Source organism: Anastrepha obliqua, chromosome 4 (genome assembly GCF_027943255.1).
Source record: "Anastrepha obliqua isolate idAnaObli1 chromosome 4, idAnaObli1_1.0, whole genome shotgun sequence".
Taxonomy (NCBI): domain Eukaryota; kingdom Metazoa; phylum Arthropoda; class Insecta; order Diptera; family Tephritidae; genus Anastrepha; species Anastrepha obliqua.
This window is the reverse complement of record NC_072895.1, coordinates 119,156,659-119,181,673: the sequence shown is the minus strand read 5'-3', so window position 1 is coordinate 119,181,673 and position 25,015 is coordinate 119,156,659. Positions and strand designations below refer to the sequence as shown.

Genomic DNA, 25,015 nt, shown 5'->3' with positions numbered 1-25,015 from the left:
TATTATACCAGGCTACAATGGTAATAAAGCTACTCAAAATTATAACCGAAAAGTTTGCAATGTTGATGAAATTTTTTTAATTTCTGTTTAATACAATATTTTTTTTTTAATTTGCTTAAAATTTGAAACCTGGATTTATTTGGTTTTTGGAACATAATCAACTTATATTTTTATTAATAAAATATTAAAATTAAATAAGAAAAAAAAGACGGCAGCCATTTTCTTTCATATAAAATAATTTTCAAGCGTTCTTTGTATGGAAGAAAATGCGCGACACCGTCAGCAAAAAAAAAATTCTCAAAAAGCAATGATATTTTGTAGCAACTTGCATTTTATCCATTCGATTTTAGTCCAATAAAGTGGACTAAAATCAAATGGATAAAAAAACTGCATACAAAAAATTATCCTGTAAATTCTGATTAAAAAGTTTGAAATTTTGGTTGAACGAAGGCCAACTTACTACTGTGGGCAAAAAGTAAGATGAATTTATTTGTCAAACTTCGCGGGATTAAAATTTCGCTCTAGTTATTTTTTTCATGAGTTGGCAGCACTGTTAATAACATCTGGACCAACCTTCATGTGAATGTCATTATCAGTAATATATTTACGCTTGTGTTTACCAAACGACCAAGAGTGCATTTTTCGATTTTAACATTGTCTGATTTGATTGAGCAGAGAAGTGCGATCAAATTTTGTTTGCGGAATCAAATTTCGGCTGCGGCAACGTTTAGCATGTTGGAGAAGGCATTTGGTGATTCCACCATGTCGCAGAAAAATGTTTGTAAGTGGTACAAAGACTTCAAAGAGAGTCGAAAACGTGTTGATTACTTGGAGCGCTCCGGACGACCATCGACGTCAACAGATGACCAACACGTCAATAAAGTGAAGGAGTTAGTGCTCAAAAACCGTCGGTTGACTGTTAAAGACCTTACTGATATGATCGGAATATCAGAAGGATCTGTGAAAACCATTTTGAAAGACCATTTGGGCCTACGAAAAGTCAAATCTCGTTTGGTACCGAAAACTCTCAATTTCTTGAAAAAAAGTCGTCGCGTTGATGTGTGTGAAACAATGCTTTCAGACTATCAGGACAAGCTCAAGTGTATCATTACGGGAGATGAGGCTTGAATTTATGCTTACGACCCTGAAACAACCGACCAATCAAGCGAATATCGTGCTAAAGGCGAGGCCAGACCGAAAAGAGCACGTCAAAGTCGTTCAAAAATAAAGGGCACGATGACAGTTTTTTTCGATTTTCGTGGTGTGGTGCACTATGAATTCCTTCCACCTGGCCAAACTGTTAATAAGGAATATTATTTGAGCGTTATGCGTCGTTTACGTGAAGCACTTCGTCTAAAAAGACCAGAATTATGGGCCAACGACTCTTGGTTTTTGCATCACGATAATGCACCGTCTCACACTGCACTCGTTCTTCGTGACTATTTCGCCAAAAATTCCACGCATATCGTTCCGCAACCACCGTATTCGCCTGATTTGGCTCCGTGTGACTTCTGGCTATTCACAAAACTCAAGAGACCACTCCGGGGAACGCGTTTCGAGTCGATTGAGGAGATAAAAGCTGAATCGAAGAAGGTGCTGATGGCCATACCGGAAATGGACTATTTGGCATGTTTCGGCGATTGGAAACATCGTTGGCATAAGTGTATTTCATCGAGAGGGGATTGTTTTGAAGAGGATGAAATTGATTTACAAGAATAAATAAAGATTCATTTTACTACCAAATTCGCCTTACTTTTTGTCCACAGTAGTATAGTGTACAGAGATGGGTCTCATTTTTTGACTTAATGGCTACGTCAGTAAGCAAAATTGTCATATTTGGGCTGAAGATCAACTCGAAGAAATTCAAGAAGATTATGGGTCTATGGGTTGGAGGAATCATCGGTCCATATTTCTTCAAAGACGAAGCTGTCGCCAATGCAAAAGTAAATGGTGAACGCGATCGCGCCATGTCAAATGACTTTTTGATGCCGGAAATTGAAGTTCGTGATCTCCACAACATTTAGCTTCAACAGGAGCTACTTTCCAAGAAAAACATTTTTCTAATAGCGGTCGCCCCTCGACAGGCAATGGCAAACCTCCGAGTGTATTTCTGCCATGAAAAAGCTCCTCATAAAAATATCTGCCGTACGAAGTCGGCTTAAAACTGTAGGTCCCTCCATTTGTGGAACAACATCAAGACGCACACCACAAATAAGAGGAGGAGCTTGGCCAAACACCCAAAAGGGTGTACGCGCCAATTATATATGTATATATATATACTTTCCATAAAGCCCTTGCAACAATGATTTACTGCACAGCTGATTAGCAGTTTATCTCTCGTCTCGGACCAGTAGATTGGCCACCAAGATCGTTTTATATCACAGCTTTGGAGTTTTATTTGTGGTAGCATGTAAAGTATAAATGCTCTGTGAAGGAACCTGCTTGGATTGAGGCATCACTAAGCTTTACTAAAGTTTTTCACGGTCGAAGCCCCCCCCACGAGTCATTCAAAATTGGTGTTTATGGATGGCCGAATTACGGTTCAGTTGCGGCCAACTTTTGAAAGAGATTATCTTTAAAAAGTAAATGTCATAAATGGTTTTACACAAAAGTAATAAATATTGGCCAATTAATTTGAATTTTTGTGTTTTATTTGAATTTAAAATCCGATACCTCTAAATTGATCACCCTTTCCTTTTCTTAATCGCCAATTCTGATCACTGCTGGCCAATTGCCTCCTTCAACCTAGTGAGTTGATGACAGTCTTCTCGGCGCTTAAGTTAAATTTGGCGATCAATCGGTCCGTAATTTGACTAAGATCTTTTGCTGCTATTCTTCTCATATGTGAAATATTTTCAAACGCCAGTTACCAAGTAACTCACAAATGAGTCGATTTCGTTACGTTACAGCCAAGAATCACAGTTTCCAATTTCAGGTTCAGAATTTTCTTTTGCGTCAATTCGTGCGGCATCTATAAATCGCGCTGCCTCTTGCGACAAACCTTAGGCAAATGGTTCCAAATGGTTTTCTGGCTAAAATCAGTACTTGGTTATTGGAGTAAAAGCCCACCTGCTGGTAAGATTCCACGTGATTCATGATTTCATGATTTTATCGGAATTCCCGTTGAGTGGCCTTATTGCGAACCATCATATTCCCAAAATAAAAAGTTTGAACTGAAAATATTATGATATTGCGTTCTGAACTGCATTTTGTACAAAAATAAGACACCTTTTTTGGCAGCCTGCTATAACTTTTCATCTTGGTCATAGAGATACTGAAGATTATATCGAATTTTGCCATTTTTAGCTAAATTTTTGAGCGCTGTTATACGGAAGTGGCTTCATTGTATTCCAAACTAGCCAAGACCTGTTTTGGAGGCATAATATCACCTAAAAACTTATTATAATATAGGTACGCTCAATGGAATGTGTATACCAAGAGATATGGTTCACTAAGGGCAACTAGCGAATAATGGCCAGAACTTTTTACTTTGCCTATTTACTTTACTCAACATGGCAACAGAAGAGGAACACACGGATATATTATATTTTAAGAATATATTTTAAAATCATGAAATGTTTCTTTGCTTTTTAGGTTTCTTAAGTAAATAAACGAACTATAAATGAATAACATAAATATATCCTTTTATCCCTACTTTAGTAGACTTCGAAATTCATTTCTTTTCCTCTACATTTTCAGCTATTTTATGTGTCTCTTCCAGCTGACTGCCAATACAAATTTTCTAGCCATTCAGTAGCTAACGGCTAGCAAAGTAGACCAACGTACATTAAAGGACGGACAGGCACCTAATGATTGGTAAGGCGCAGTAAAATTGAAGCACGACGCTGCGCTTTCATGCACCGTCAAGCGGAAAGTGGTAGACCAAAACGGCAGCCACCAAGATAATAAAAAGGACATTTGCTACCACAAAAAGAATGATAGCGGCATTAAAGGATACACTGAAATTGCAGGTTGCAGAGTGATTATATTTTTTTCTTTTTTCATGTATACTCCGCTCAAAAACCATGAATGGAAAGGCGGCGGACACAAAAACTTTATCCATATAACAAAAACCTTGATAAGCAAGCAATAAAAAGTGGAGTGAAATACATATTTATGTATGCATGTAGCCATAAAAAGGCTAAATTTGGAGCAGCATTAGATTACTTGGAAAAGGTGTTGCTGTATAGGTGCGTGCATAGTTTGCCTTTGTGGTAATAGAAAATTTTCCTACTGTCCGAAAATACCATAAAACGGACATTGCGTGGCGGCCGCTGTGCTATTGTCGCTCTCGGCGCGATTAGATAACTCCTGTGAATGTGTGGCAAACGCTGCATGCTGCAGCAACCGTTTTTGGATTATTTGGTGGCTGCTGGTAGTGCTTGAAGTGCACAGGACCTAAACTAGCCGGTTTTCGAAAGGGTGCTAGTGATATCTTAATTTCAGTTTATATTTTCCTTTGCTTGAGATATCGACAGCATCCACTTTTAGCTATGGGTCAGCATTAGCTGTAGAAAAAAATGTTTTTATTTCCTTTTTTATTGTTTATGTACGCCTATTTGCCTTTTTCGTATTACTTCTCGGCTGCTTAAATTGAAGTGGACCTTGCATTGCTATACAGGTGGCTCGAGGGCACCAGAAGACTTTGGCGCTGGAATAGATGGCTCCAGAACCAAGCGTTCTGTGACGATGGATAGTTTTCCAAGCAGCTTCCAAGCGGAGATATACGAGTATGCCATCTGTCTATGTGCAGATATAAACTTAGACAAAAATTTCCGGAATAAGCGAAACGCCCTTCTGGGTGACAGTGAGGCGGCACTCAAGGCTTTGCCATCTTGTGGGATTAAGTCCTTACTGGTTTCTGAGTGCATTGAGAAACTGAATCTACTAGCAACATTCAATCGCACCGTGCTAATTTGGGTACCATAACACAGAAGTATAACTTGAAACGAAGTAGCGAACGCAATAGCGAGAGAGGCGGCGGTCCCACCATTAATATGACCGAAGCCCTGCCTTGCTAAGGGACAAAGCACCATCAAGGAGAGGCCTAGGAGTGAAGAGCTAAGACTAAGGGAGGTTAGCTGGTACCAAACGTAGTCATCGGCACATGCTCGAGATGTGGTCTTCTGATACTTCTCATTTTTGTGAGCGACTCCTAGATACTTCAATGCACTTTCTTCTTGAATGCAGCGTTATAGCGCGGAGAAGGTTGATATATCTCGGCTAACTGCAGCCAGTAGAGGGGCACATATGCTCAATGAAACCCAGCTCTATCTTGAGTTTAATAAGGGAACTATGTGTGGATGAGGTACTGCAATGAGTAAGGGGCACAAAAGACCATGAGGTCTTATTTAATAAGTTATAAGCTTAAGGACGATCTGGTGAGCTCCATGGGTAAAACGATCAGAGACTCAAAAGAATGAAGCCGCAACTAGCCTGAAGAGCAGATTCCTTTTGCAGTCGCTCGCTCGAAGACGGAAACTGCCCACTTCGGGCGGCCCTCAAATTGTATGTGTCAAGGCAGCCCAGGAAATGATGATGATGATATGGTTTTGTAGAAGAACGAACGATATTTTCATAAAAAAAGAATAAGAGACAAAGAAATTGTCAAAACTCGTCAATAAACCCTCGTGCTCTAGTTATTTGACTCACTGTATGTGCATGTGTATGTGTTATACATTCACTTATATGCATATATTTGTTTCCATTTACTCACTCACCTTACAACAGCAAACATTTACTTAATAGCTACGCCTAGTTTGCAGCAAATTTCACATATTAAGCAAATATCCTGTTAAAATGTAGTTATCCTGCCGCCAGCAGACTGGACTCATGTTGCTGAGCTTCAAATACGAAATAGTATAAATATGTATAAAAATACCAACATCATCGGTGCACTTGAGATTTTCCGGCACGCTCAGGTCGCAGGTTCCTTGAACACACAAACATCTGCACATCTGCGAGACTGTTTGTTTGTATATTTTTTTTTTGACAACCTTAATACAGCGACGGAATGCCTTTTAATGATGCAGAAAATCGCTATATTTGCTTTGGCTGCCGACAGCGTCTAGCAAGATCAAAGATATTTAAATTTGTGTGCGCACACACACATACATACATATGCAAGAGTATATAGATGTGCGCTCGTGTGTCAATCGCTCCAAATAAAGCAATTCAAGCTGTCATACATTTTCATTTTAATCGTTGTTGTTTATATGTATGTATATATGTACAAGGGCAGTTATGGGCAATGAAGCGTTACAGCTGTTTGTTGTTGTTGCATTGTGCTGCATACTTATTTGTTTTCCTTTCCGCCCGCTTTGTCGTTGGTTGCTGTTAGTTTAGTCAGCTACGCGTGTAATTTGTGTGTATGTGTACTTGTGTGCGCTTGTATGCATGTATGCATCTCAGATCGTGTGCTCGCTTCTTTAGTTCTCGTTGTATCTACGCTCATTCCTCTTCTCGGTAATTTGATATGAATTTTCCTTTTTTTCGCCACATTGACTTTTTCTGCAAGATGGAGCCCGATCAATTGATGCAGGCAATTGAGCAGATGTAATGAGCATTGCACCAGGTAAATTCATACATGGGTTTGTGTGTGTGTTTATGCAGTGCATTACTTGATATGCAGCCGACTTCCAAATAAGCTGTATCCGCATTTGGCAATATAGATTTTATCCTCGAGTCCTGGTCGTGAAATTCTATACCGGCCACTTTAGATCCTCAAACGATAAGCGTCTGCTCTAAACTACTGCCAATCATTAAACTACTTCCTTCCTTTTTATTTGACATTTCTTGTGACATTATTTTTCAAAAGGAAATTTACTGGAGCATTATTAAAAGTTGAGAGTTGCCGGCAAGGATCTTTAACTGCTTGAAATAGAAACGAAATGTAAGAGAATCGCGTAGATGTCAGATCACTTTCATTTGTAATAGGAAATTGGAGGATTGCATACAATAGGTAATTATGCCTAAATGAAATATTTCAACAAACAGAATTATATAAATAAGAGAGCTGATCTTCAAATAAAAATGGCTGACGAATGCTGAATGAAGCAGAAAAATTATAGCACTATTTTCTTCTAAAAGCGATAATCTTTCAATAGGCAAACTGCGAGTGTAATTCTGCCTTGAAAAAAGCGACTTAAAAAAATGTTGAACATTCTTATTCTTCCCCCATAAATATAGGGCAAATGGAAAGGATATCTCGAGGTAGCCCCACACAAACAATGCATAAGAAATGTTGAGGTTTGAGAGAAGTGAGTCGATTATCCCGGTACGCGCACTCCAACATAGAGTTTACTGTCAGTCCAGGATCATATATGCGTGATTGTAATCGATGCTGGGAGTAACTTGAATCTGCTGGTGTAAGTTTAGCAGCTTTCTATCGAAAAGTCGAATAAAGGGACTTTCAAAATACGTGCTTAGATGCTGTTGTAGAATAAAACATGTAAAAATCTAGATTCTTTCAAGTTTCACTAAATCTCAAAAATATTCAAAATACTGCTCTTAAAAATTACATATTAAAAATTGCTTCATTTCAATGGCAAATAAGACCATGTCTACAGGAGAAATCCACTTAACAGTTGATTTATGAATTCCTAATTGCTGAGAACTTTGAGATATCGACGTTGAAGATTGCTCAGCAACACTTTGCGCTGCATCCTTTGATACATCCAATGAGTTTTCGATAACACCAGCTGAGCTTACGTTCATGATAGCTTCTACTATTTGAGCGAAGCACCATTTATAGTAGGAAATACCCTCTGCGAGGTTTGAAACCATGTTTTATGTTTATGTTGGGAGTCCTGTTAGAGTAACGTAGTGGACCATGCAAATTTTACTATCAGAACAATGAGTTGCCATCTCATCTACCCTTTCATTTACTAGGTTCGGGAATCTAGCAGAGTATGGCACTAAAACAATCAAGTGACATAAAAGAAGTGGCATCCATCGTTTCTTCCTGAGTTCATTACATTAACTCTTATTGATTTACATTTTAAACCCCCAACCATATGACTTGTAAAAGGAGAGGTGCCTTCTTCATAGCATCAAAGACCCTCATCTGGAAAACACTGCTGCTACTTGGCTGAGCTCGAGTAAGAGCTCGAGTATATACTGGCTCTGTTGTTACTTTCATCAACAAGTTATCCGTGTGCACCTCTTTCTGTTGGCAAACTCGCCTATCGTTCTTTTCAAGTCGGAAACTCAATAGGCATTATAGTCATTTAATCCGCGGTAGCGCCCAAATTAGAGGTATAAGTTACTGTACCTGGAATTATTAAAGCTCCATAGTATTTCACCTACAATCCTTGTAAAGATTCTGATACTATTTATTTCAGCAGAGTAGTTCACTTTTAGGACCATTGGGTGAGACGTTATTTGGAAGTTATAGTTTGTAAATGATTCTTTAAATCTTTTCGTTTTCTGACTCTCCTGCTTACATGCTGAGTGCTTACCACTCTAGGGTTTCCATCATTTTAACTACATACCAGAGTCTCTTCCATCATTTCCATTTCTTTTTATTATAATTACATACCAGGTTATCAGAGCCTCTTCGACGTTTATATTACCAGCATGGAATATTTGGAGTCACCGCTTTCCTCTTTTATTCGATACTGTAATGGGTCAATAAACACCACAAATTTGGCAGGATGCTTTGACTTTTCCGTGAACTATGTAGTGGTATTAAAGAACGAGTTTGTTTAAGCAAAAGACAAAGACTTGATTACTCCGATGCTGTACAAGTACTAAATTTATTGAGCGTCTCATTTTTCAATAACTGCTTAAAGCTAACTGTTTAAAGCTAACTGTGCATAGATGAATTCGAAGAAATAATACCAATAATGCTATAAATTGAGGTGGTGCCAGACTGGACGAATTGATGAACATCTTAAGGTGGTGCCAGACTGGACGGATTCTGAACATCCTGCCCGGTTGAGGCGCTGGCCTCAAAATGCTCTGCGTCCAGAAGCCGGCACAATTTCTGTACCGCACGCGTCATCATACCGTTCGCCGTCTGAAGCGTGACATTACGTATTAGACCATTGCTGCCCGGATGAACCGCAGTTACGCGCCCTAAGCGCCAATATGTTGGTGGTAAGTTCTCATGTCTTACGATGACTATGTCTCCGATCTTTACGTCTCTTGATTTCGTCTGCCACTTGTTTCGAGTTTGAAGGGTAGATAAATATTCCTCGCTCCATCGTTGCCAAAATTGTTGATGTATCTGACGCAGCCAGAGCCAGTGCTTAATACGGTTCGACGGAATTGTTCTGATGTCAGCTTCAGGGACTGCAACCAGTGGAGCGCCAACCAGAAAGTCGGCAGGGGTCAAAGCTAACTTATCATTGGGATCATCGTATATAGGTGTTAGCGGACGAGAATTTAGGCATGCTTCAATACGTGTCGCCAAAGTCTGAAGTTGGCTATACCATAATGACTGCGCTCCAACGAGGCGCACCAAATGATATTTGGCAGATTTTACCGCAGCCTCCCAGAGACCACCTTGATGAGGAGCGCTGGGAGCGATAAAGTGCCAATGAGTACTGAGATTCGCCAAACTTTGTTGGTTGTTGTCGTTCTGCCAAGCAGCCAAGTCTTCTTTAAGCAAACGGTTAGCACCTGTGAACGTAGTACCGTTGTCACTATAGAGATCTCGACATGGACCTCGTCTACTTGTAAATCGCGTAAATGCATCTAAGAATGCAGGTGATGAAAGATCATCAACAACTTCAATATGCACGGCCTTGGTCGCCATGCAAACAAAAACAGCTAGATATGTTTTGATCGTTGTACGCGATCTTTTTGTGCCGATGCGCACTGTAAAAGGCCCGCAATAGTCGACGCCTGAAGATATAAATGGCCGTGCTGCAGTAATGCGATGCCTGGGTAAGGATGCCATCTGCTGAGATAACGTTACGCCTCGATGTCGTCGGCAAATAACACAAGTCTGCACGAAGCTTCGGACTGCTTGCCTTCCGTTCAATATCCAGTACCGTGCGCGAAGAGCTTGAAGAGTGATTTGCGCCCCACCATGAAGCGTGGTTTCATGTGCGTGTCGGATGAGTAAGTGTACCAAACTCCCATGCTTCGGTAAAATTATCGGAAAACGTCGATCTTCTGGAAGGTCAGCGTGACCAATACGACCCCTGACTCGCAATATGTCGTTACAATCTATGTAAGGGTTCAATGACCTTAGTTTGCTGGAGCTGGATATTTCCGATCCCTTCCGAATCAGAGACATATCAGTCGCAAAGGTATATTGCTCGTTTCGGATTAGCACGTTAAGAGCATCGTCCATTTCTGTAGGATTGACGATCAGTCTTCGCAAATGTCGGCGAACTGGTAGCCACTGAAGTACGATTGCCACGGTACGAAGAAGCTTTTGCAATGAACTAAAGCGTTCGCTTAATGGAATTATTTGGCCGTCTAGACGTCGAGTTGTAAGAATGCTCGCGTGGGCCGTCGTTGCTACAAATGATGACACTCTCTGTTCACCACGTACAATGTCAAGCTCGTCATCTTTTAATTCGATCCCAAAGGAAATTGGTAGCTGTTTGTCCATAAGCCATTTTGGCCCTTGCCACCACAACTGATGTTCAACCAGCTCTGATGCTCGGATACCTCTACTGGCACAGTCTGCCGGATTTTGTGCAGACCGTACATAATGCCAACGATCTGGTGATGTCAGCTCTTGAATGTGACGAACACGATTGGAAATGTACTGCTTGAGAGTAGTTGGAGGTTTACGTAACCAACATAACACGATTCGCGAGTCGGACCATAAATGATAAGAAGCGTCCGTTAGACGTAAAGCAGTCCGCACACTGTCAAGTGTGGATGCGAGTAAATGTGCCGCACAAAGTTCTAGGCGAGGAATCGTTGCACCCTTGAGTGGCGCCACTTTGGTGCGAGCTGTTAGCAATGATACAGTTGACCGACCTTCACCGTCTGTTGTCCTAGTATAGAGGACAGCCGCATAGGCAAGTGGACTTGCATCACAAAACCCAAGTAGCATAGTAGTCTTACCCTCAGCCAAACCTAACCATCGTGGTACACGGATACGGTTTATCACGTCAAGTTCTCTGTAAAATAAGACCCACGTATTTTGAAGTGCATCTGGGAGTGGTGCATCCCATTCTAAGCCAGCAGACCACAACTTCTGAATAAATATCTTCCCGGCAATAACAATTGGAGCAAGCATGCCAGTAGGATCAAATAGTTTGGCGACCTCACTTAAAACCCGACGTTTTGTGAGACATCCGATGTTCTGGTTTAGATTCGCTTTGAAAAAGATCTCATCTGTTGTTGGGTCCCAACTTAGACCAAGCACAGTTGCCGTCGATGGTTCACTTGCTAACTCTACGATTGAGGAATTGTTACTAATTAAACGCTTTACAACCTCACCACTATTAGAATTCCATTTTCGTAAACGGAATTGTCCGGCCGACAAAATCGCACTCACATTGACAGCGAGTTCGAAGGCTTTATCCTCAGTGTCACAACTGATAAGAAAATCATCTACATAAAATTATGACAGAATCGCATCGCGCGCAACAATCGACTGATGGCCATCTGCGACTACGTTGTAGTTATCATAACTGCATTGATTGAGTGCGCGAACTGCGTTGTACGGGCTACAAGCCATCCCATACGTCACTGTAGTTAAACGGTATACTGCTAGGTCAGTGTCTGGTGATTCTCTCCAAATAATGCGTTGGAAATCCCTATGTTCGGGAGTTATCAGAATTTGACGGAACATTTTCTCGATGTCTGCTGTTAATGCTACGCGAAAACACCGAAAACGAAAGATGATATTCACAAGTGGTTCTTGAATCGTGGCTCCCACCAACTGGACGTCGTTCAGTGAGAGGCCGCTCGTGGTCCGCGCTGAAGCATTGAACACAACGCGGAACTTTTCCAGAACCGCATGGTGAGGGATGTAGTAGTTGACCCCCCCATCTCCAATGTGACTAACGGGTTCCATATGGCCGAGGTCCGCGTATTCGCGCATGAAGGCAATGTATTTTTTCTTGAGCTCACAATTCGCTGCTAGTCGTCGTTCAAGAAGGTGAAATTGTCGTAAAGCATGGGCGTATGAGTTGCCCAAAGCCGGTGCGTCAGGATGAAATGGTATATGAACCATGTAGCGCCCTTCCCTTGTGCGGGAGTGTGTGGTCAAAAAGATTTTCTCACATTCATCTTCGCCGTTACAATCTTGTGAAGGCACTTCCTCTAACTTCCAAAAGCTTCGTACGAGCTCCTCCAAGCGTGCGTCCTCTTCGCCTTGCTGGGTGCTGAAGGAAAGAGTTGGCGGCGTTGCTGGCTGCGCTGCTGGCACTGGACCGAAGACAACCCAGCCGAAGCGGGTTCGCTGGGCGTGTGGCTCATTGAGGCCACCGAGTCTTATGTCCCCTTCGACTGCTTTTCCCCATACATCCGCACCAATAAGAATGTCGATATTGCTAGGAATGCCGAACTGCGTATCGGCCAATTCTAGACCATTCAAATGCTGCCACCGTGTCATGTCAATATGCACTGTTGGGATGACCTTAGTAATTGACTGCATGACAAGTGCAACGATTTCCAAACTGAAACTGGAATATAGCGATTTTAACGTGAGTGTGACACGCCCACGTGTACGTGCGTAGGAGTAAGCTCCGATTCCTTCCACCGAAACTTCGCATTTGCTCCTATGAAGAGACAAAGAGTTAGTTAATTTATCTGTTATAAAACTGACCTGTGATCCGGGATCACAGAGCACCCACGCCAGATGTCCATCGGTAGAGTTGCCGCATGCGTATACACGCGCAGTTGCCAATAGCACTGTTGAACTCGCGTTGGCAAGGCAACCTACCACAGCAGGCTCTAGTCAGAGATTCGAATTTCTGGATGCAATAGCAGTGACGGCTCCTTCCGGACACGTTGACACTGACTCTGATGGATTCTTAGATAATGATTCGCGGCAAAGTAATGAGTTGTGCTTACGACCACAGTGACGGCAGTTCCCCCATGGGCATTGTTTTGCTGAATGACCTTGCTTTAGGCAGTTAAAACAAAGCTTTGTAGCCTTTGCAGCAGTAATTCTGTCTTCGTATTTCATCCCAAGAAAGCGTGCGCATTTCATAATACGATGTGCACCTTGGCAGTATGTGCATTTACCCTCCTCTGCAGATACGACGTGTGATCTGACAGCTCTTGACGGACCACCAGCGCGTTGATGACTCTTGGACGTAAATTCAACCCCATTGCTCCATGTGACAACTGTTGTGCTGAGGCTATGAGCCCGCTGACCCAAAAACGTAAGCAGCTCATCGAGGCTCGGAATTTCGGTGGGTGAACAGCTCATGTTCCATTCGCGCTGTGTAGTTATCGGAAGTTTCGAAACTATTATCGGTACGACCACAGCATCCCATTCGGCCACTGGTAGACCCATGACATGTAAAGCTCGTAGTGATTCATGTACCGTGTCGACGATGAACAGTAACGCAGTTGGTGTGTCCTCAGTTGTCGGCTTGATATTGAGTAAGCGTGACACATGAGTCTCAGCCAGTTGCCTTCTATTGTCAAAACGTTCTTTAAGCGCCTTCCATAAATCAGCGTATCCCCCAGAATATACACTCCCGACGAGCGGTACAGCACTTGCGCTTACTGCCTGCCGCAACTTGCCTAACTTGTAGGCCTCAGGATAGTCTGTATTGTGGACAAGCAATTCAAAAACGTCCTTAAACGCCAGCCAATTCTGCATAGTTCCATCGAACGTTGGAATTGCAAGCGGTTCTAACTTAACCTCACACTCTCGCACAAACATCACAGCAGACTGACTCGGTTTTGCACCCATGATTGCACGGTTCAAGTGGGTACATGCATTGTTGTAAATACCTTCAACCTCTTCCCATAACTTCTCGTGGGCCTCCAACTCGGCGTTTGCTGCATTGCCCACCAACAGCTCATGGTTGGTCACGAAACGTGCATAATGTGCTGACAATGATTTCAACTCTTGCTCCAGATAAAATTCATCAAATGCACCCTGCTGGAATCCACTCACCCGATCGTGTATGCGTTTAATGGCCTTTATTGCCGAAGCGCGCAAATTTAATTCTGCCATTAGCTGAACAATAATTTAATTAAACGGTTCTATTTCACAATTTAATTATTTGTCCTCACAGGAGGCACCAAAATGTTTAAGCAAAAGACAAAGACTTGATTACTCCGATGCTGTACAAGTACTAAATTTATTGAGCGTCTCATTTTTCAATAACTGTTTAAAGCTAACTGTTTAAAGCTAACTGTTTAAAGCTAACTGTGCATAGATGAATTCGAAGAAATAATACCAATAATGCTATAAATTGAGGTGGTGCTAGACTGGACGAATTGATGAACATCTTAAGGTGGTGCCAGACTGGACGGATTCTGAACAGAGTTGAATGTTTTTTTTTTCACCTCCATTTCGAAACATTGTTACCCACATCTGGCTTGACCAAATATAAAGCCGTATAATAACTTTCAAGCGTAATACCACCTCTAAGTCACCGTATGGAATGCCCCGACACAATTTGTACATCGTCTGATATGCCTCGCTGAAAATATCTTGCGGAAAGCACTCAGCACTCAACACTCAGCACTTTTTACTTCTCTTAATACTATCCATCGTCTTTCTGGGCTGACTAACTTCTCTTGTGATCTCGTTATGGAATCTGTATAAAACTTAGTATTTAAACCTTAGCGCTAATACTCTTATAAAACTTTCGATGTGCTATTCTACTAAGCTCACAACTGCTATGATGCCGGTTGGCAGTGGCGTTCGTGTTCTTTCAACTCACCGGCCGTGAGGCGAGGCTTTTATCAACTCTAGTATTCAAGCCTTAATGCAATATACTTAATAATTCATAGCGTTTAAAAGCAGCCGTCAAAAACGCCAAAGTGCGAAACAATTTCCAGCACTCAGCGGCAACTCTGCGCTTCGCTTTTATGAATATTACTCAAAATGAGTTTCTAATGCTTCGCGGACCTGCTCGGACGCTTTTAACTGCATTGCATTCACAATTCACAAAAATAGTTGCAAATGCAAATGCCAGTATACAACCGGGTCGGTTCATGCAACATGCAGCAACTCGCTACTGTTTCGCTCCACTTGCGTATTCATACATACATAGTTAATTGCAGCAACAAAGTCGGCAAATTATGAGCGAATTTTAAAAGCCATACGGCGTGTTGAAGAAGTGAAGTAAGCAATAAGGAAATGATGGGCAGTAAAATTACAAACAAACACACATAGGAAGGAAGTCAAGGCGTGATGGCGTGATGACGCGCGCTACCAGGAGGCCTTTGAGGGCATTAAGGTAGAATGATTCCATACAGTGAATGCCAATCACTGAAAGGCCATTTGCACGCGTGCTAGCAAATAATAGCAAAAGGAAAAGAAAAAAAATAAATAAATAAATAAAAAAAAACTAATTGGGTTAACTCGCTAAGTTGCTGAGCTTATCTCGAAGGAAAATTACTTAAAAGCGCTAAAGTGCCTTCTGGTATCGTGGCGTACTTTCAGGAGGATGGATTTTTTCCATTTTTTTGTTTTAATTTTTTAGGTAGCTTAGTGGCCTAAGTACATTCAAATGCACCTGCGCTAATATTACGCGAACGCATGCAAATTTTTCGCTGTTGTACTTAGTAAAAGCTGCGCGCCTAAAGCAGTTCTCGTGCAGCCTAAGTAGGCGCAAATCGAAAAATTCCGCTTGTTTTGCATATTTTAGCATTTCACCCGCTCTACACTAAAGGCTGGCGCCTAATCACAGTGCGCGTCCATTTTCCTAAACATATTTTTCTTGATATTTCCCATTACTAAAGGGTCTTTCAAGCGTGACGCCGAGCTGCCAGTTGCGAATAAGGGTGCGAGCAGAGTGAGCGCTGATGCCGAGCGGAGCCGAGCCGAGCTTATTGACGCTTATTTTCATGCGAGAAGAAAATTTGTATATAACACAGTGAATGCGAGAATCAGCGCTGAAATTCTGTTTATTCCATGTGTTTTGCTCTTATGCCATTTAGTTTTGTTGTTCATTTGTGTTTATAAAATTGCTGTACACGGTAATGGATTCATCTGATGAAGAGTATTTTGCTTCTCCTAGTGTGATTAATGCAATTATTAACACAAAAGAGTTTGGAAAACATCCAATTACACTAAAAAGGAATGAATTTGGTGAATTTCATCATTTATATAATGATTTAAGAAAATATCCAGCTAAATTTCAACAATATACCCGAATGAAAATTGAAACATTTAATTAGATAGGTGTGAAACTAAAAAAAAACTGGACACATTTTATTAAGGTGCCAGCAGGGCCGTAGAGAGCATACCCGGGCCCCGGGGGAGAATCCGGGCCCCGGGGGAAAATTGCAAATGCGGGCCCTTTCCAATGATGTCTAATTCATATAAATACGTATAATCTCGAGTCCGGGCCCCTCTGAAAACTCCGGGCCGGGGGAAAAAGTACCCGATCACTTGGAAGAAGTTGCAGCGCAATACTGGAATTTATGGAACTTCCCAAATTGCATTGGTACTATTGATGGAAAGCACATACGTATCAAGTGTCCAGTAAGTTCTGGCTCAATGTTTTATAATTAGAAACATTTTTTTTCCATTGTGTTACAAGGTATTTCCGATGCCAACTGCGAATTTATTGCGATCGAAGTTGGAGGGTATGGAAAGCAAAGTGATGGTGGTACTTTCAGTTCTTCTCAAATTTATAAACTTTTAAAAACTGGGGAACTACAGGTACCACGAAGCACAAGTCTACCAAATACTAAGCAAACTTTGCCATATGTTTTTCTTGGTGATGAAGCCTATCCCCTTTTGGAATGTTTATTACGGCCATATAGCAGAAAACACTGCACTGAAGACCACGAGTATTTTAATGCGCGCCTTTCAAGGGATAGAAAGTGCATTGAATGCGCTTTTGGACTTATAAATGCCAAAATTAGAATTTTATGGAAACCGATAGAAACCGATCCTTCCCTTGCCGAAGTAATTATTAAGGCAATTTGCCTACTGCACAATATTATCATTGATCGAGAGGGTTTGGATGAAAACTTGAGAGAAAAAGTTGAGAAGCAAACCACAAAAGAACCGCAAAATGAATTCAATAAAACTAGCATCAAGAATGGTAGATTAATTTGAGATCACTTTTGTAACTATCTATGCCTCAATAAACTCAAATAATATGTAATATTACTTACTTGGTACTTTTATTTCTGCTGCAACCGATGTCCACAGTTTTTCCACACAAACACGATTGTGATACAATTTGTTTTTTTGGTCCCACAAAGCAGGCCGGGAAAAAATTTCACTTATTATTTGATCGACATCCATTTTTTTTTTTTTTTATTTTTAAACCATTAAAAACCATAACTGCACTCTAAAAAGTAAACATCAACAATGCTGAAAAGCGCGCAAAACGCTTTGAAACTGTTTTCTCGCACTCATTGGCTTTGCTCTCTGCTCTTGTCGGCGTTCACTGTGTTATACACAAGCTTATTTGTATTGACTTGTATGTAATCAGTTTTATCGCACTGACAATCTTTATCGCACTGACAATCCCGGCTCGGCTTTCAGCGCTCACTCTGGTCGTCACCTAATTCTTAGACGGTGCCTTTTTTATGCTATTTTTGACATTTATCAACTAGGCAGATGTACAATTTTACACAATAGAACAACTTCTTAAAATTACTGAAACTTATTACGAAAATTGCCGACTTTTAAGAACAGTATACCACGAAATTCGTTGGGTTTTTGGCGGAGATAATCGTCCGAATGAGTTGACAAAGCAAAGGTTGGTGAAAAAGTTTCAGCAGCTGATTCTCTCGAGTAGAGGAAATGGACTGGCAGACCAAAAACGAAATGTGCTGTTGAAAATATTCCTGCTATAGCGCAAAGTGGGGGTGATCAACCTTCAACATTCATATCTCGACGTCCTCAACAATTCATGACATTCACGAATCGACTGTTTGGCGGAGTTTACCTATAACGGAGTTTCATAGTGGACATTTAAATTATGTCAGTTTTCACAAATAATTGTTAAGAGCCGTATTTTGAATCAAACTTGTGAAACCTTAAAGAATCTAAACTTTTACATTTTTTATTTTAAAACAACATCTAGGCGCGTCCGTTAAAGGACCCTTTATTTACAATATTCATATGTTGTTATATGCATAAATAGTTCCCTGTGGCACGTGGCATAAGGAGAATAGTCACTTGCGTGTCAACGTCATTGCTAGCCGTAGTTAGATTTTTTTTGCTTTTTTTGAGTTACTTGGCGTCACTGTCGTTGCCGGCGTCTGTCGTTGAAATTAGCATTTCAGTTAGCAAGCTGCTAAAAGGCGTCCATTATTCGTGCCACTTTTTAACGCTCGCATAAACAAATAATATACAGGCTAACTGTACACAACTACATAGTCGTCCTAGCAAAGTTATTCATACTTTTTGTTTTCGCATGACTAAGCTGTGTGCACATGCATGTGTGTGAGTGACAGATGTTGTTGCGCTTTTCCACAGTCGTCAACACATATCCTTTATAATTTATGAGCCATTTGTGTCGCCATATTTCATACATTAACCAAATGACCAAATAACTGCATGTAATTAAAAGGAAACTATGCGGCAAATATCTTTTGCAAATCTGTTGATGAAGGACCCCATATACTTTGGCTTGTGGGCATAGCTACAAATTTAATTAAAACAAAGGTTAACAGTTTTTGTTGTCAAATAGCTTGAAAGAGATTTTTGCATTTAGAGTCCTTAGCGGAAACGGAAATCTACTAAATCTACGAAATTATTAGCAGTCTTTACCGCATGCCCTTCAGACTTGCCCTAACCACTGCTAGTTCGTGCCCCTATAATTGGAACTCATATACACCGCGTTGCAAAATTTTAAGCACAGTTTTTTTTTTTGTTTTTATAAAAATAAAGCTCATACTACAACAAAAACATATACCTCCTTTAGTTACTGTCATTCGATTAAACTCTGTAACTTTCTTGTAGTTCTCGTCTCAGTACACCAGGCCGTTTCAAACTTCACTTCAAATATTTTATTATTAGAAAATTAATGAAAATAAAATTATTGTTAGCCAAATTCTAAAAGTAAAAAAAAAAATATTGACTTGGGCAGATAAACACATGTGAACACCGAGTTAACCCCAGAACCAAGTTGCGATAGTAAATTGAAATCTTTAAACGCTAACTTGCACGATGTCTCATTTGAATATCATTAACCGGGCGGTATGCAACAATCAATCGATGTTGAGGCTTTTCGGTTCATGCCGCATGGTGCACTATGGAACAAATTCAGACAAGAAATCAAGTTTAAGCGAATTTGACGACGGTTACTATTACCGCAATGGCGAGGAGCGCTACGCGCAAACGTTGCGCAATCGACAGGCTGCAGTATTGCGCTTCGACGATCTCTATTACAAAATGACCCGCAACAAACGTGTCTTCAACAAAACCCACATAGACTTTCCGAATTGCACCTGTGCGGAAGATTTGGAGGTGTACGAAAAATCACAAGCAAAGTTGCCACGATCGGAAACTGCTGCTCCAATGAAGGACTACACTCGCCTGCATCATCTCTAAGCAGAAATCGTTTAAATGCTGTGGTAGAGTGGAAAAGATTTGAAAGAAAGAACAGAGCTCTGAAGATGTTCGAGTACTGGTATGATGTTTAAAGGAAATAATCGTCTAAGAAGGCACACAAACAGCAAAAGTTTATAGGCGAAAAAAAATTTTGTTTTTTGAAAAGTATTCAAATTTACTGTTTATGTCAATAAATCAAAATCTGTTACAAGCAAAGTGAAAAATATATGGACAGATAATGAGAAAAAACAATGAATGAAAAAAAACGATTTTTTTTTGTTGAACGGGGTAGACTTGTATTTGCGCCGAACTTTAAAATGATTTGCGGACAATCCTTATGGAGTGTCGCATGATTATTTAAAAGTATTCATACACAAGTCGCTATAGAAAATCGTATTCCTTCTTTATCAAATTGAGACAAAATTAGGCAGATAGTATCAGATATACTGTGAGCGTCAAAATAAAGTGTACAAAGCATTTTGTTATAGTATGGATTTTATTTCAGTCTTTTATAACAAAACAATATATTTTAAGTTCATGTTTTTTAAATTAGTATTTTGATTCTCTACTAATTACTAGAAAACAACAAATAAATAAATTACAACAACAAAAGTTGTAAGACAGAAACAAAATTTAGTGCATATTTTACGCGTCAAAATAAAGTGTACGGAGATATGTATATTTACAAAAATTATATCGATTTAATATTTTGTTGATTCCCCTTTTGCTTTGATAACGGAAGACAGTCTTCGGGGCATCGACTAAACTAGTTTTTTTGTCACATCAGATGAAATTTTATCCCACTCTTCCTTTATAGCGAGTTTCAGCATATCCATATTGGTGATTGTCCTTTTCCGGATTTGGTGGTCTAAATGCTCCCACACATGTTCAATAGGGTTTAAGTCCAGTGACTGTGGAGGATGATCCAATGTCTTAGGAGTACGATAAAGCAGCCATTCTTTTACTATTTTTGCTGTGTGCTTGGGATCATTATTTTGTTGAAAGATCCAAGAACCCTGCAAGTATAATTTCTGTGCACTGGTTAGTAAATTATTTTGTAAAATATTCAGATAATATGTTTTGTTCATTGTACTTTCAATAAAAACCAAATTGCTAACTCCGCTTGCCGCCATACATCCCCACACCATCACCGAACCCCCACCGTGCTTAACTGTGGTTATCAAATTTTGGACGGCATACTCTTTATTTTTGGTTCTCTAGACTTTAACCGGTTTTTTCTGCCCAAATACCTCGAACTTACTTTCATCGGTAAACAGGACATTATTCCAGAAAGAAACATCCCGATTTTCGTATTTTTTTGCATAATCGAGACGTTTTTTTTTATTAACTGTCCATATTAGCGGCTTTTTCCGTGGGCGACGACCTACATGGACCCATTTGCGTGCAACGTGCTTGACCTATTGTACTGGCACTTACGCTAGTATCTGATGCAATTGAAACTTCTTGTGATATTTTGACCGCAATTTTAAAGGGATTTTTCTTCACATCACGCACTATAAACCTTACTTCAGTCTCATTTAAATTTTTTGGACGGCCTGCACCTGGGCGATTTGCTACTTTGCCGAACTTTTTGTATTTGTCAACTATTTTTTTCACAGTATTATGGCTTCTGTTGACAATAGAGCCAATTTCACGAAAGGTTTTACCTTCATTGCGAAGCTTTAGTACCAGTTCTCTAACATCAGTCGAAGTTTGTTTACCCATTATTAAAAAAACTAAATAATAGAATTTAATTTACACACAAACTTTTCACTCTGCCGATCACAACCAATTAAAAAACAATATGAAAAAAGTTGCAATGCATCGAAAAAGGAAGTAAACAACCAAATATAACGATATTTTTTAGCGTAAAACATCCCTAAAATGCTATTGATGTACGCTGTACACTTTATTTTGACGCGTAAAATATGCACTAAATTTTGTTTCTGTCTTACAACTTTTGTTGTTAAAATTTATTTATTTGTTGTTTTCTAGTAATTAGTAGAGAATCAAAATACTAATTTAAAAAACATGGAATTAAAATATATTGTTTTGTTATAAAAGACTGCAATAAAATCAATATTATAACAAAATCCTTTGTACACTTTATTTTGACGCTCACAGTATATAGATTTTATTGGCGCGGACACCCTTTTTGGATAGTCTCAGATAGAGAAGTTATAAATATAATCTGGTTTGTTTAAACTCTGCTTGGAATTATTGGAGTTCCTGGTAAGTATCAGCTGATTTTGACATTCAAAACGCGAATTCGCTAAAAAAAAAATTCACACATTTTGTGACTTTTTTCAATTTTCGTGCAACAAGTTACACCACAACTTAACTTCACGCGCCGCAATCTACTCAAATTGCGCAACTAATCGGAACGTCTGAGAACCACTTCATATGTCGTCCATGTTGTCTAAGAAAATATAGCCAAATATTTTTTTGGTAGAAAAAAGCGAAGCTTTTCAATTTATTGGCTAACTTTGTGGACCTATAAAAATAGTTAAAATTATTTCTTTTATATGTAGGTATTTTTCATTACCCAATAATAATAGGTTTGCTGAGTAAGAAACTTTCACGTTCCCTGTTGACAAATTCGCTCGCTTAGCAAGACACTGTGTTCCAGAAATTTTGAGTAAAAGTGGAGGAAAAGTAAAATGTGTAAAAAGAACATTTCGCTTTCAGCAAGAAAGCTTCGCTTATGAGCAAGAACCTGCTCGGTATTTCCAGACCCAGCACGGTAAGGAATATATTCTGGCATACATAGCATAACTAATTCTTCCACATTCTTCATCCTTCTTAAATGCAACCTTTTGTAAGGCGGTACCAAAACTCAAATGCCATAAATGAATAAACCATTAATAATTGGATCAAGGCGAATCTATTAAAGGTGGTATCGGCAGACCAGCTGATTTGTCAGTTTTCTTTCGCCGTGTACTTCCGGATGACAGCATAAAATGAATTGACGAAAAGCGCTTCCATTCGCACCTTCGTCGTATGCTTCCAGCTCCAACTTTATGTCGGCTGTGCAACATAGTTCGTCCTTTTCTATTCTACTTCCTTTTGTCGCAATATTTCTATGTACCAAACCACTTCTAATAAATGCGCCTTGAATTGAATCATGGATATTCTCGACTTTTACTTCATAACGCCTCAGATCGTACTTGCTCAACGGCTCAAATTATCAAGGAAAATGAAATGTTATCTCAGTAGCTAGTTCAAAAACAAAAAAACTTCAATTTTAAAATCCTAAATTTATTCTAAAATCTAAAGTTTTCTTTCACATTTATAAAAAACAAAAAAAAAACAAAAAACAATATAAAAAAACGAAATTATTGCTTTGAAACCACGAAATTCAAAATTTTAACGCATCTCCAGCTACTGACTAAGTAGTCGGCATTCATATTTGAAATTACTTGAATAAGTATTAAAAATGATGCTCTTCCGCACGATTGGCAATAATCTCTTACAAACCATTAGAACTGCAACAGTTTCAGATTCTCTGACATGTTCTCTGGTACGTTCATTGACCACGAAGTCCCAACATCCGGGATATCGCTCTAAGTGTGCTTCCGAAGAGCCCAGGTGTAGCGAAAAGAGTCTTCAAGAAAAGAAAGACAAAGGCGAATGTGAAACGAATAAGCGTCCATCTATGTGGCTAAACCCAGAATGTTGTCTGGATCCATGTCCTGACATAATGCCGCGTTTCGATGATCTCTACTACAAACCGTCCGATAAAGCAAAGCGTAAGTATACGCAGACCTGGAACGAATGTCCGGATATCAAAATAGCGCCAAAAAAGATTTGTTGTTTTCAAAAAGTTAAATTGCCACCGATGGAGAAACGTAAGAAGACTGACTGTCCGAAAACAGCCTGTGCACACATAACCAAGGAGGACCCAAGATCCTGTGCAAAAGGGAATAAGCGTTGTGTAAAAATTCGTTTGCCTTGCTGTCTACGAGCACGTGACCCACCCAAATGTAGTGTTAATAAATCACCAGCCAACTGCCGCAAGATTTGTACGCCGTACCCAGCATTTTCTGAATGCAAGAAACCCAAGGCGAGACTAATACGTCCGATCGAGTGTACTTGTCTATATGTGGGTCCAATTTGTCCATGAAATTAGCGCAACAATTAAAGATATGGAACATATTTTTGCACGATGAATGCTTGATGTTTAGCGACTGTTAGGATTGCTAATATGACGTATGTGGGTGTGCACCGAAAGTTCTTATCTGGAGGATTGCCCAACTCCATTGAAAGTTTCATCTTTCAGTTACTTGCTTGAAGCTGATCATGACATTGAAAGCTGAAATTATTCAAGCAGATTATTGAGTTGACGAAAAAGGCAAATGAAAAACTGCATTAAAATTACAAAACAAAAAAACAAGTTCAACCATTCAGTCCGGTTTCTAAATCATTTCCAAACACAAAAAGCTATGTAAATATGTATATGCGAAAGAATGGGAAACGCTAAATTACATAGATAATATCAAGAAGCCACAATGAAGTGATGTTTGCCTACTTATCTTCTTAGAGTACAGTAATAGATTTCCAGACGTCAGCATGCTCGGGTACCAAAACTCGATACAGGTCTAGCGCTCTAAAATCTACGGGTATACATCTACAAATCTGGTTGCTAAAATTTTCACCACATGAGAGGCTAGCAAGATCAGAGCCAGCACTGTGCTACAATAATCAACAATCAACTTTTTTTGTTATACAGGAAAAATTTCATAAACACGAGAAACTGTAGAATTTATGTAGTAATACTGAAACTCTGTTCTTCATTTTCACATCAACAAAAACTTTTAAATGGCTTAAAAATTTCAAAAACCAAATCCTTAGTTTCCATTTTCATATTTAATTTTAAATTCAAAACATACAATTTTTGGCAAATTTTCTTTTATCAATTTTTATTTTTTTAAGTTTTTAGGATAAAATATATATTAAAAAAATAAATTATGTATACAAAAAATTTATTTTTGAAAAAAAACTTTGTATGTATTTTTGTTAAAAATTTTTGTGAAAAAAAATTATTTTGGTTACTTTTTAAAATACAAATCATTCAAAAAATATATTTAAAAAAAAAAAACTATAATATATATACACTTATATATTTTTTAAAACCTTTGGTTTCAATTTTTATTACTTTAAATTTTGAGGGTAAAATATAATACAGAAAAATAAAATATGTATTCAAAAAAAATATTTTTGACAAAAAAAGATACATATTTTTGTTACAAATTTTGTAAAAAAATTTTTGTTGCTAATTTAAAAAAAAAACACCACATATCTCGAACAATATATTTTTGAGAGGAAAAAATTATATAAATAATGTATTTGTTAAAATTTTTCGGGGAATATTTAAAAATTATTACTTTT

General features: G+C 39.2%; 2 protein-coding genes across 2 annotated transcripts; one reads left to right on the top strand and one right to left on the bottom strand.

Moving 5' to 3' along the window:
• Window positions 1–8,893: 8,893 nt before the first annotated feature.
• Window positions 8,894–14,110, bottom strand: LOC129244389 (uncharacterized). The gene is made up of 3 exons (XM_054882010.1): window positions 12,939–14,110; window positions 11,658–12,695; window positions 8,894–11,507 (listed from the first exon to the last, which is right to left on the bottom strand). The coding sequence occupies exons 1-3, from the start codon at window positions 14,108–14,110 to the stop codon at window positions 8,894–8,896; spliced, it is 4,824 nt and encodes a 1,607-aa protein (XP_054737985.1).
• Window positions 14,111–22,872: 8,762 nt separating this feature from the next.
• Window positions 22,873–24,563, top strand: LOC129246089 (uncharacterized). The gene has a single exon (XM_054884624.1). It carries the CDS (start codon window positions 23,064–23,066, stop codon window positions 23,748–23,750), a length of 687 nt encoding a protein of 228 aa, XP_054740599.1. The 5' UTR covers window positions 22,873–23,063; the 3' UTR covers window positions 23,751–24,563.
• The last annotated feature ends 452 nt before the right edge of the window (window positions 24,564–25,015 follow it).

What these genes read in the sequence shown, in the direction of transcription:
- LOC129246089 (XM_054884624.1), top strand. Translation starts at nt 23,064, where the DNA reads ATGATGCTCTTCCGCACGATTGGCAATAATCTCTTACAAACCATTAGA.
- LOC129244389 (XM_054882010.1), bottom strand. Translation starts at nt 14,110, where the DNA reads ATGGCAGAATTAAATTTGCGCGCTTCGGCAATAAAGGCCATTAAACGC. An exon ending in TTATCTAAGAATCCATCAGA is followed by an intron (nt 12,696 to 12,938) that starts GTCAGTGTCAAC and finishes GTCTCTTCATAG; the next exon opens with GAGCAAATGCGAAGTTTCGG. An exon ending in TACCGTTTAACTACAGTGAC is followed by an intron (nt 11,508 to 11,657) that starts GTATGGGATGGC and finishes TTTTCTTATCAG; the next exon opens with TTGTGACACTGAGGATAAAG.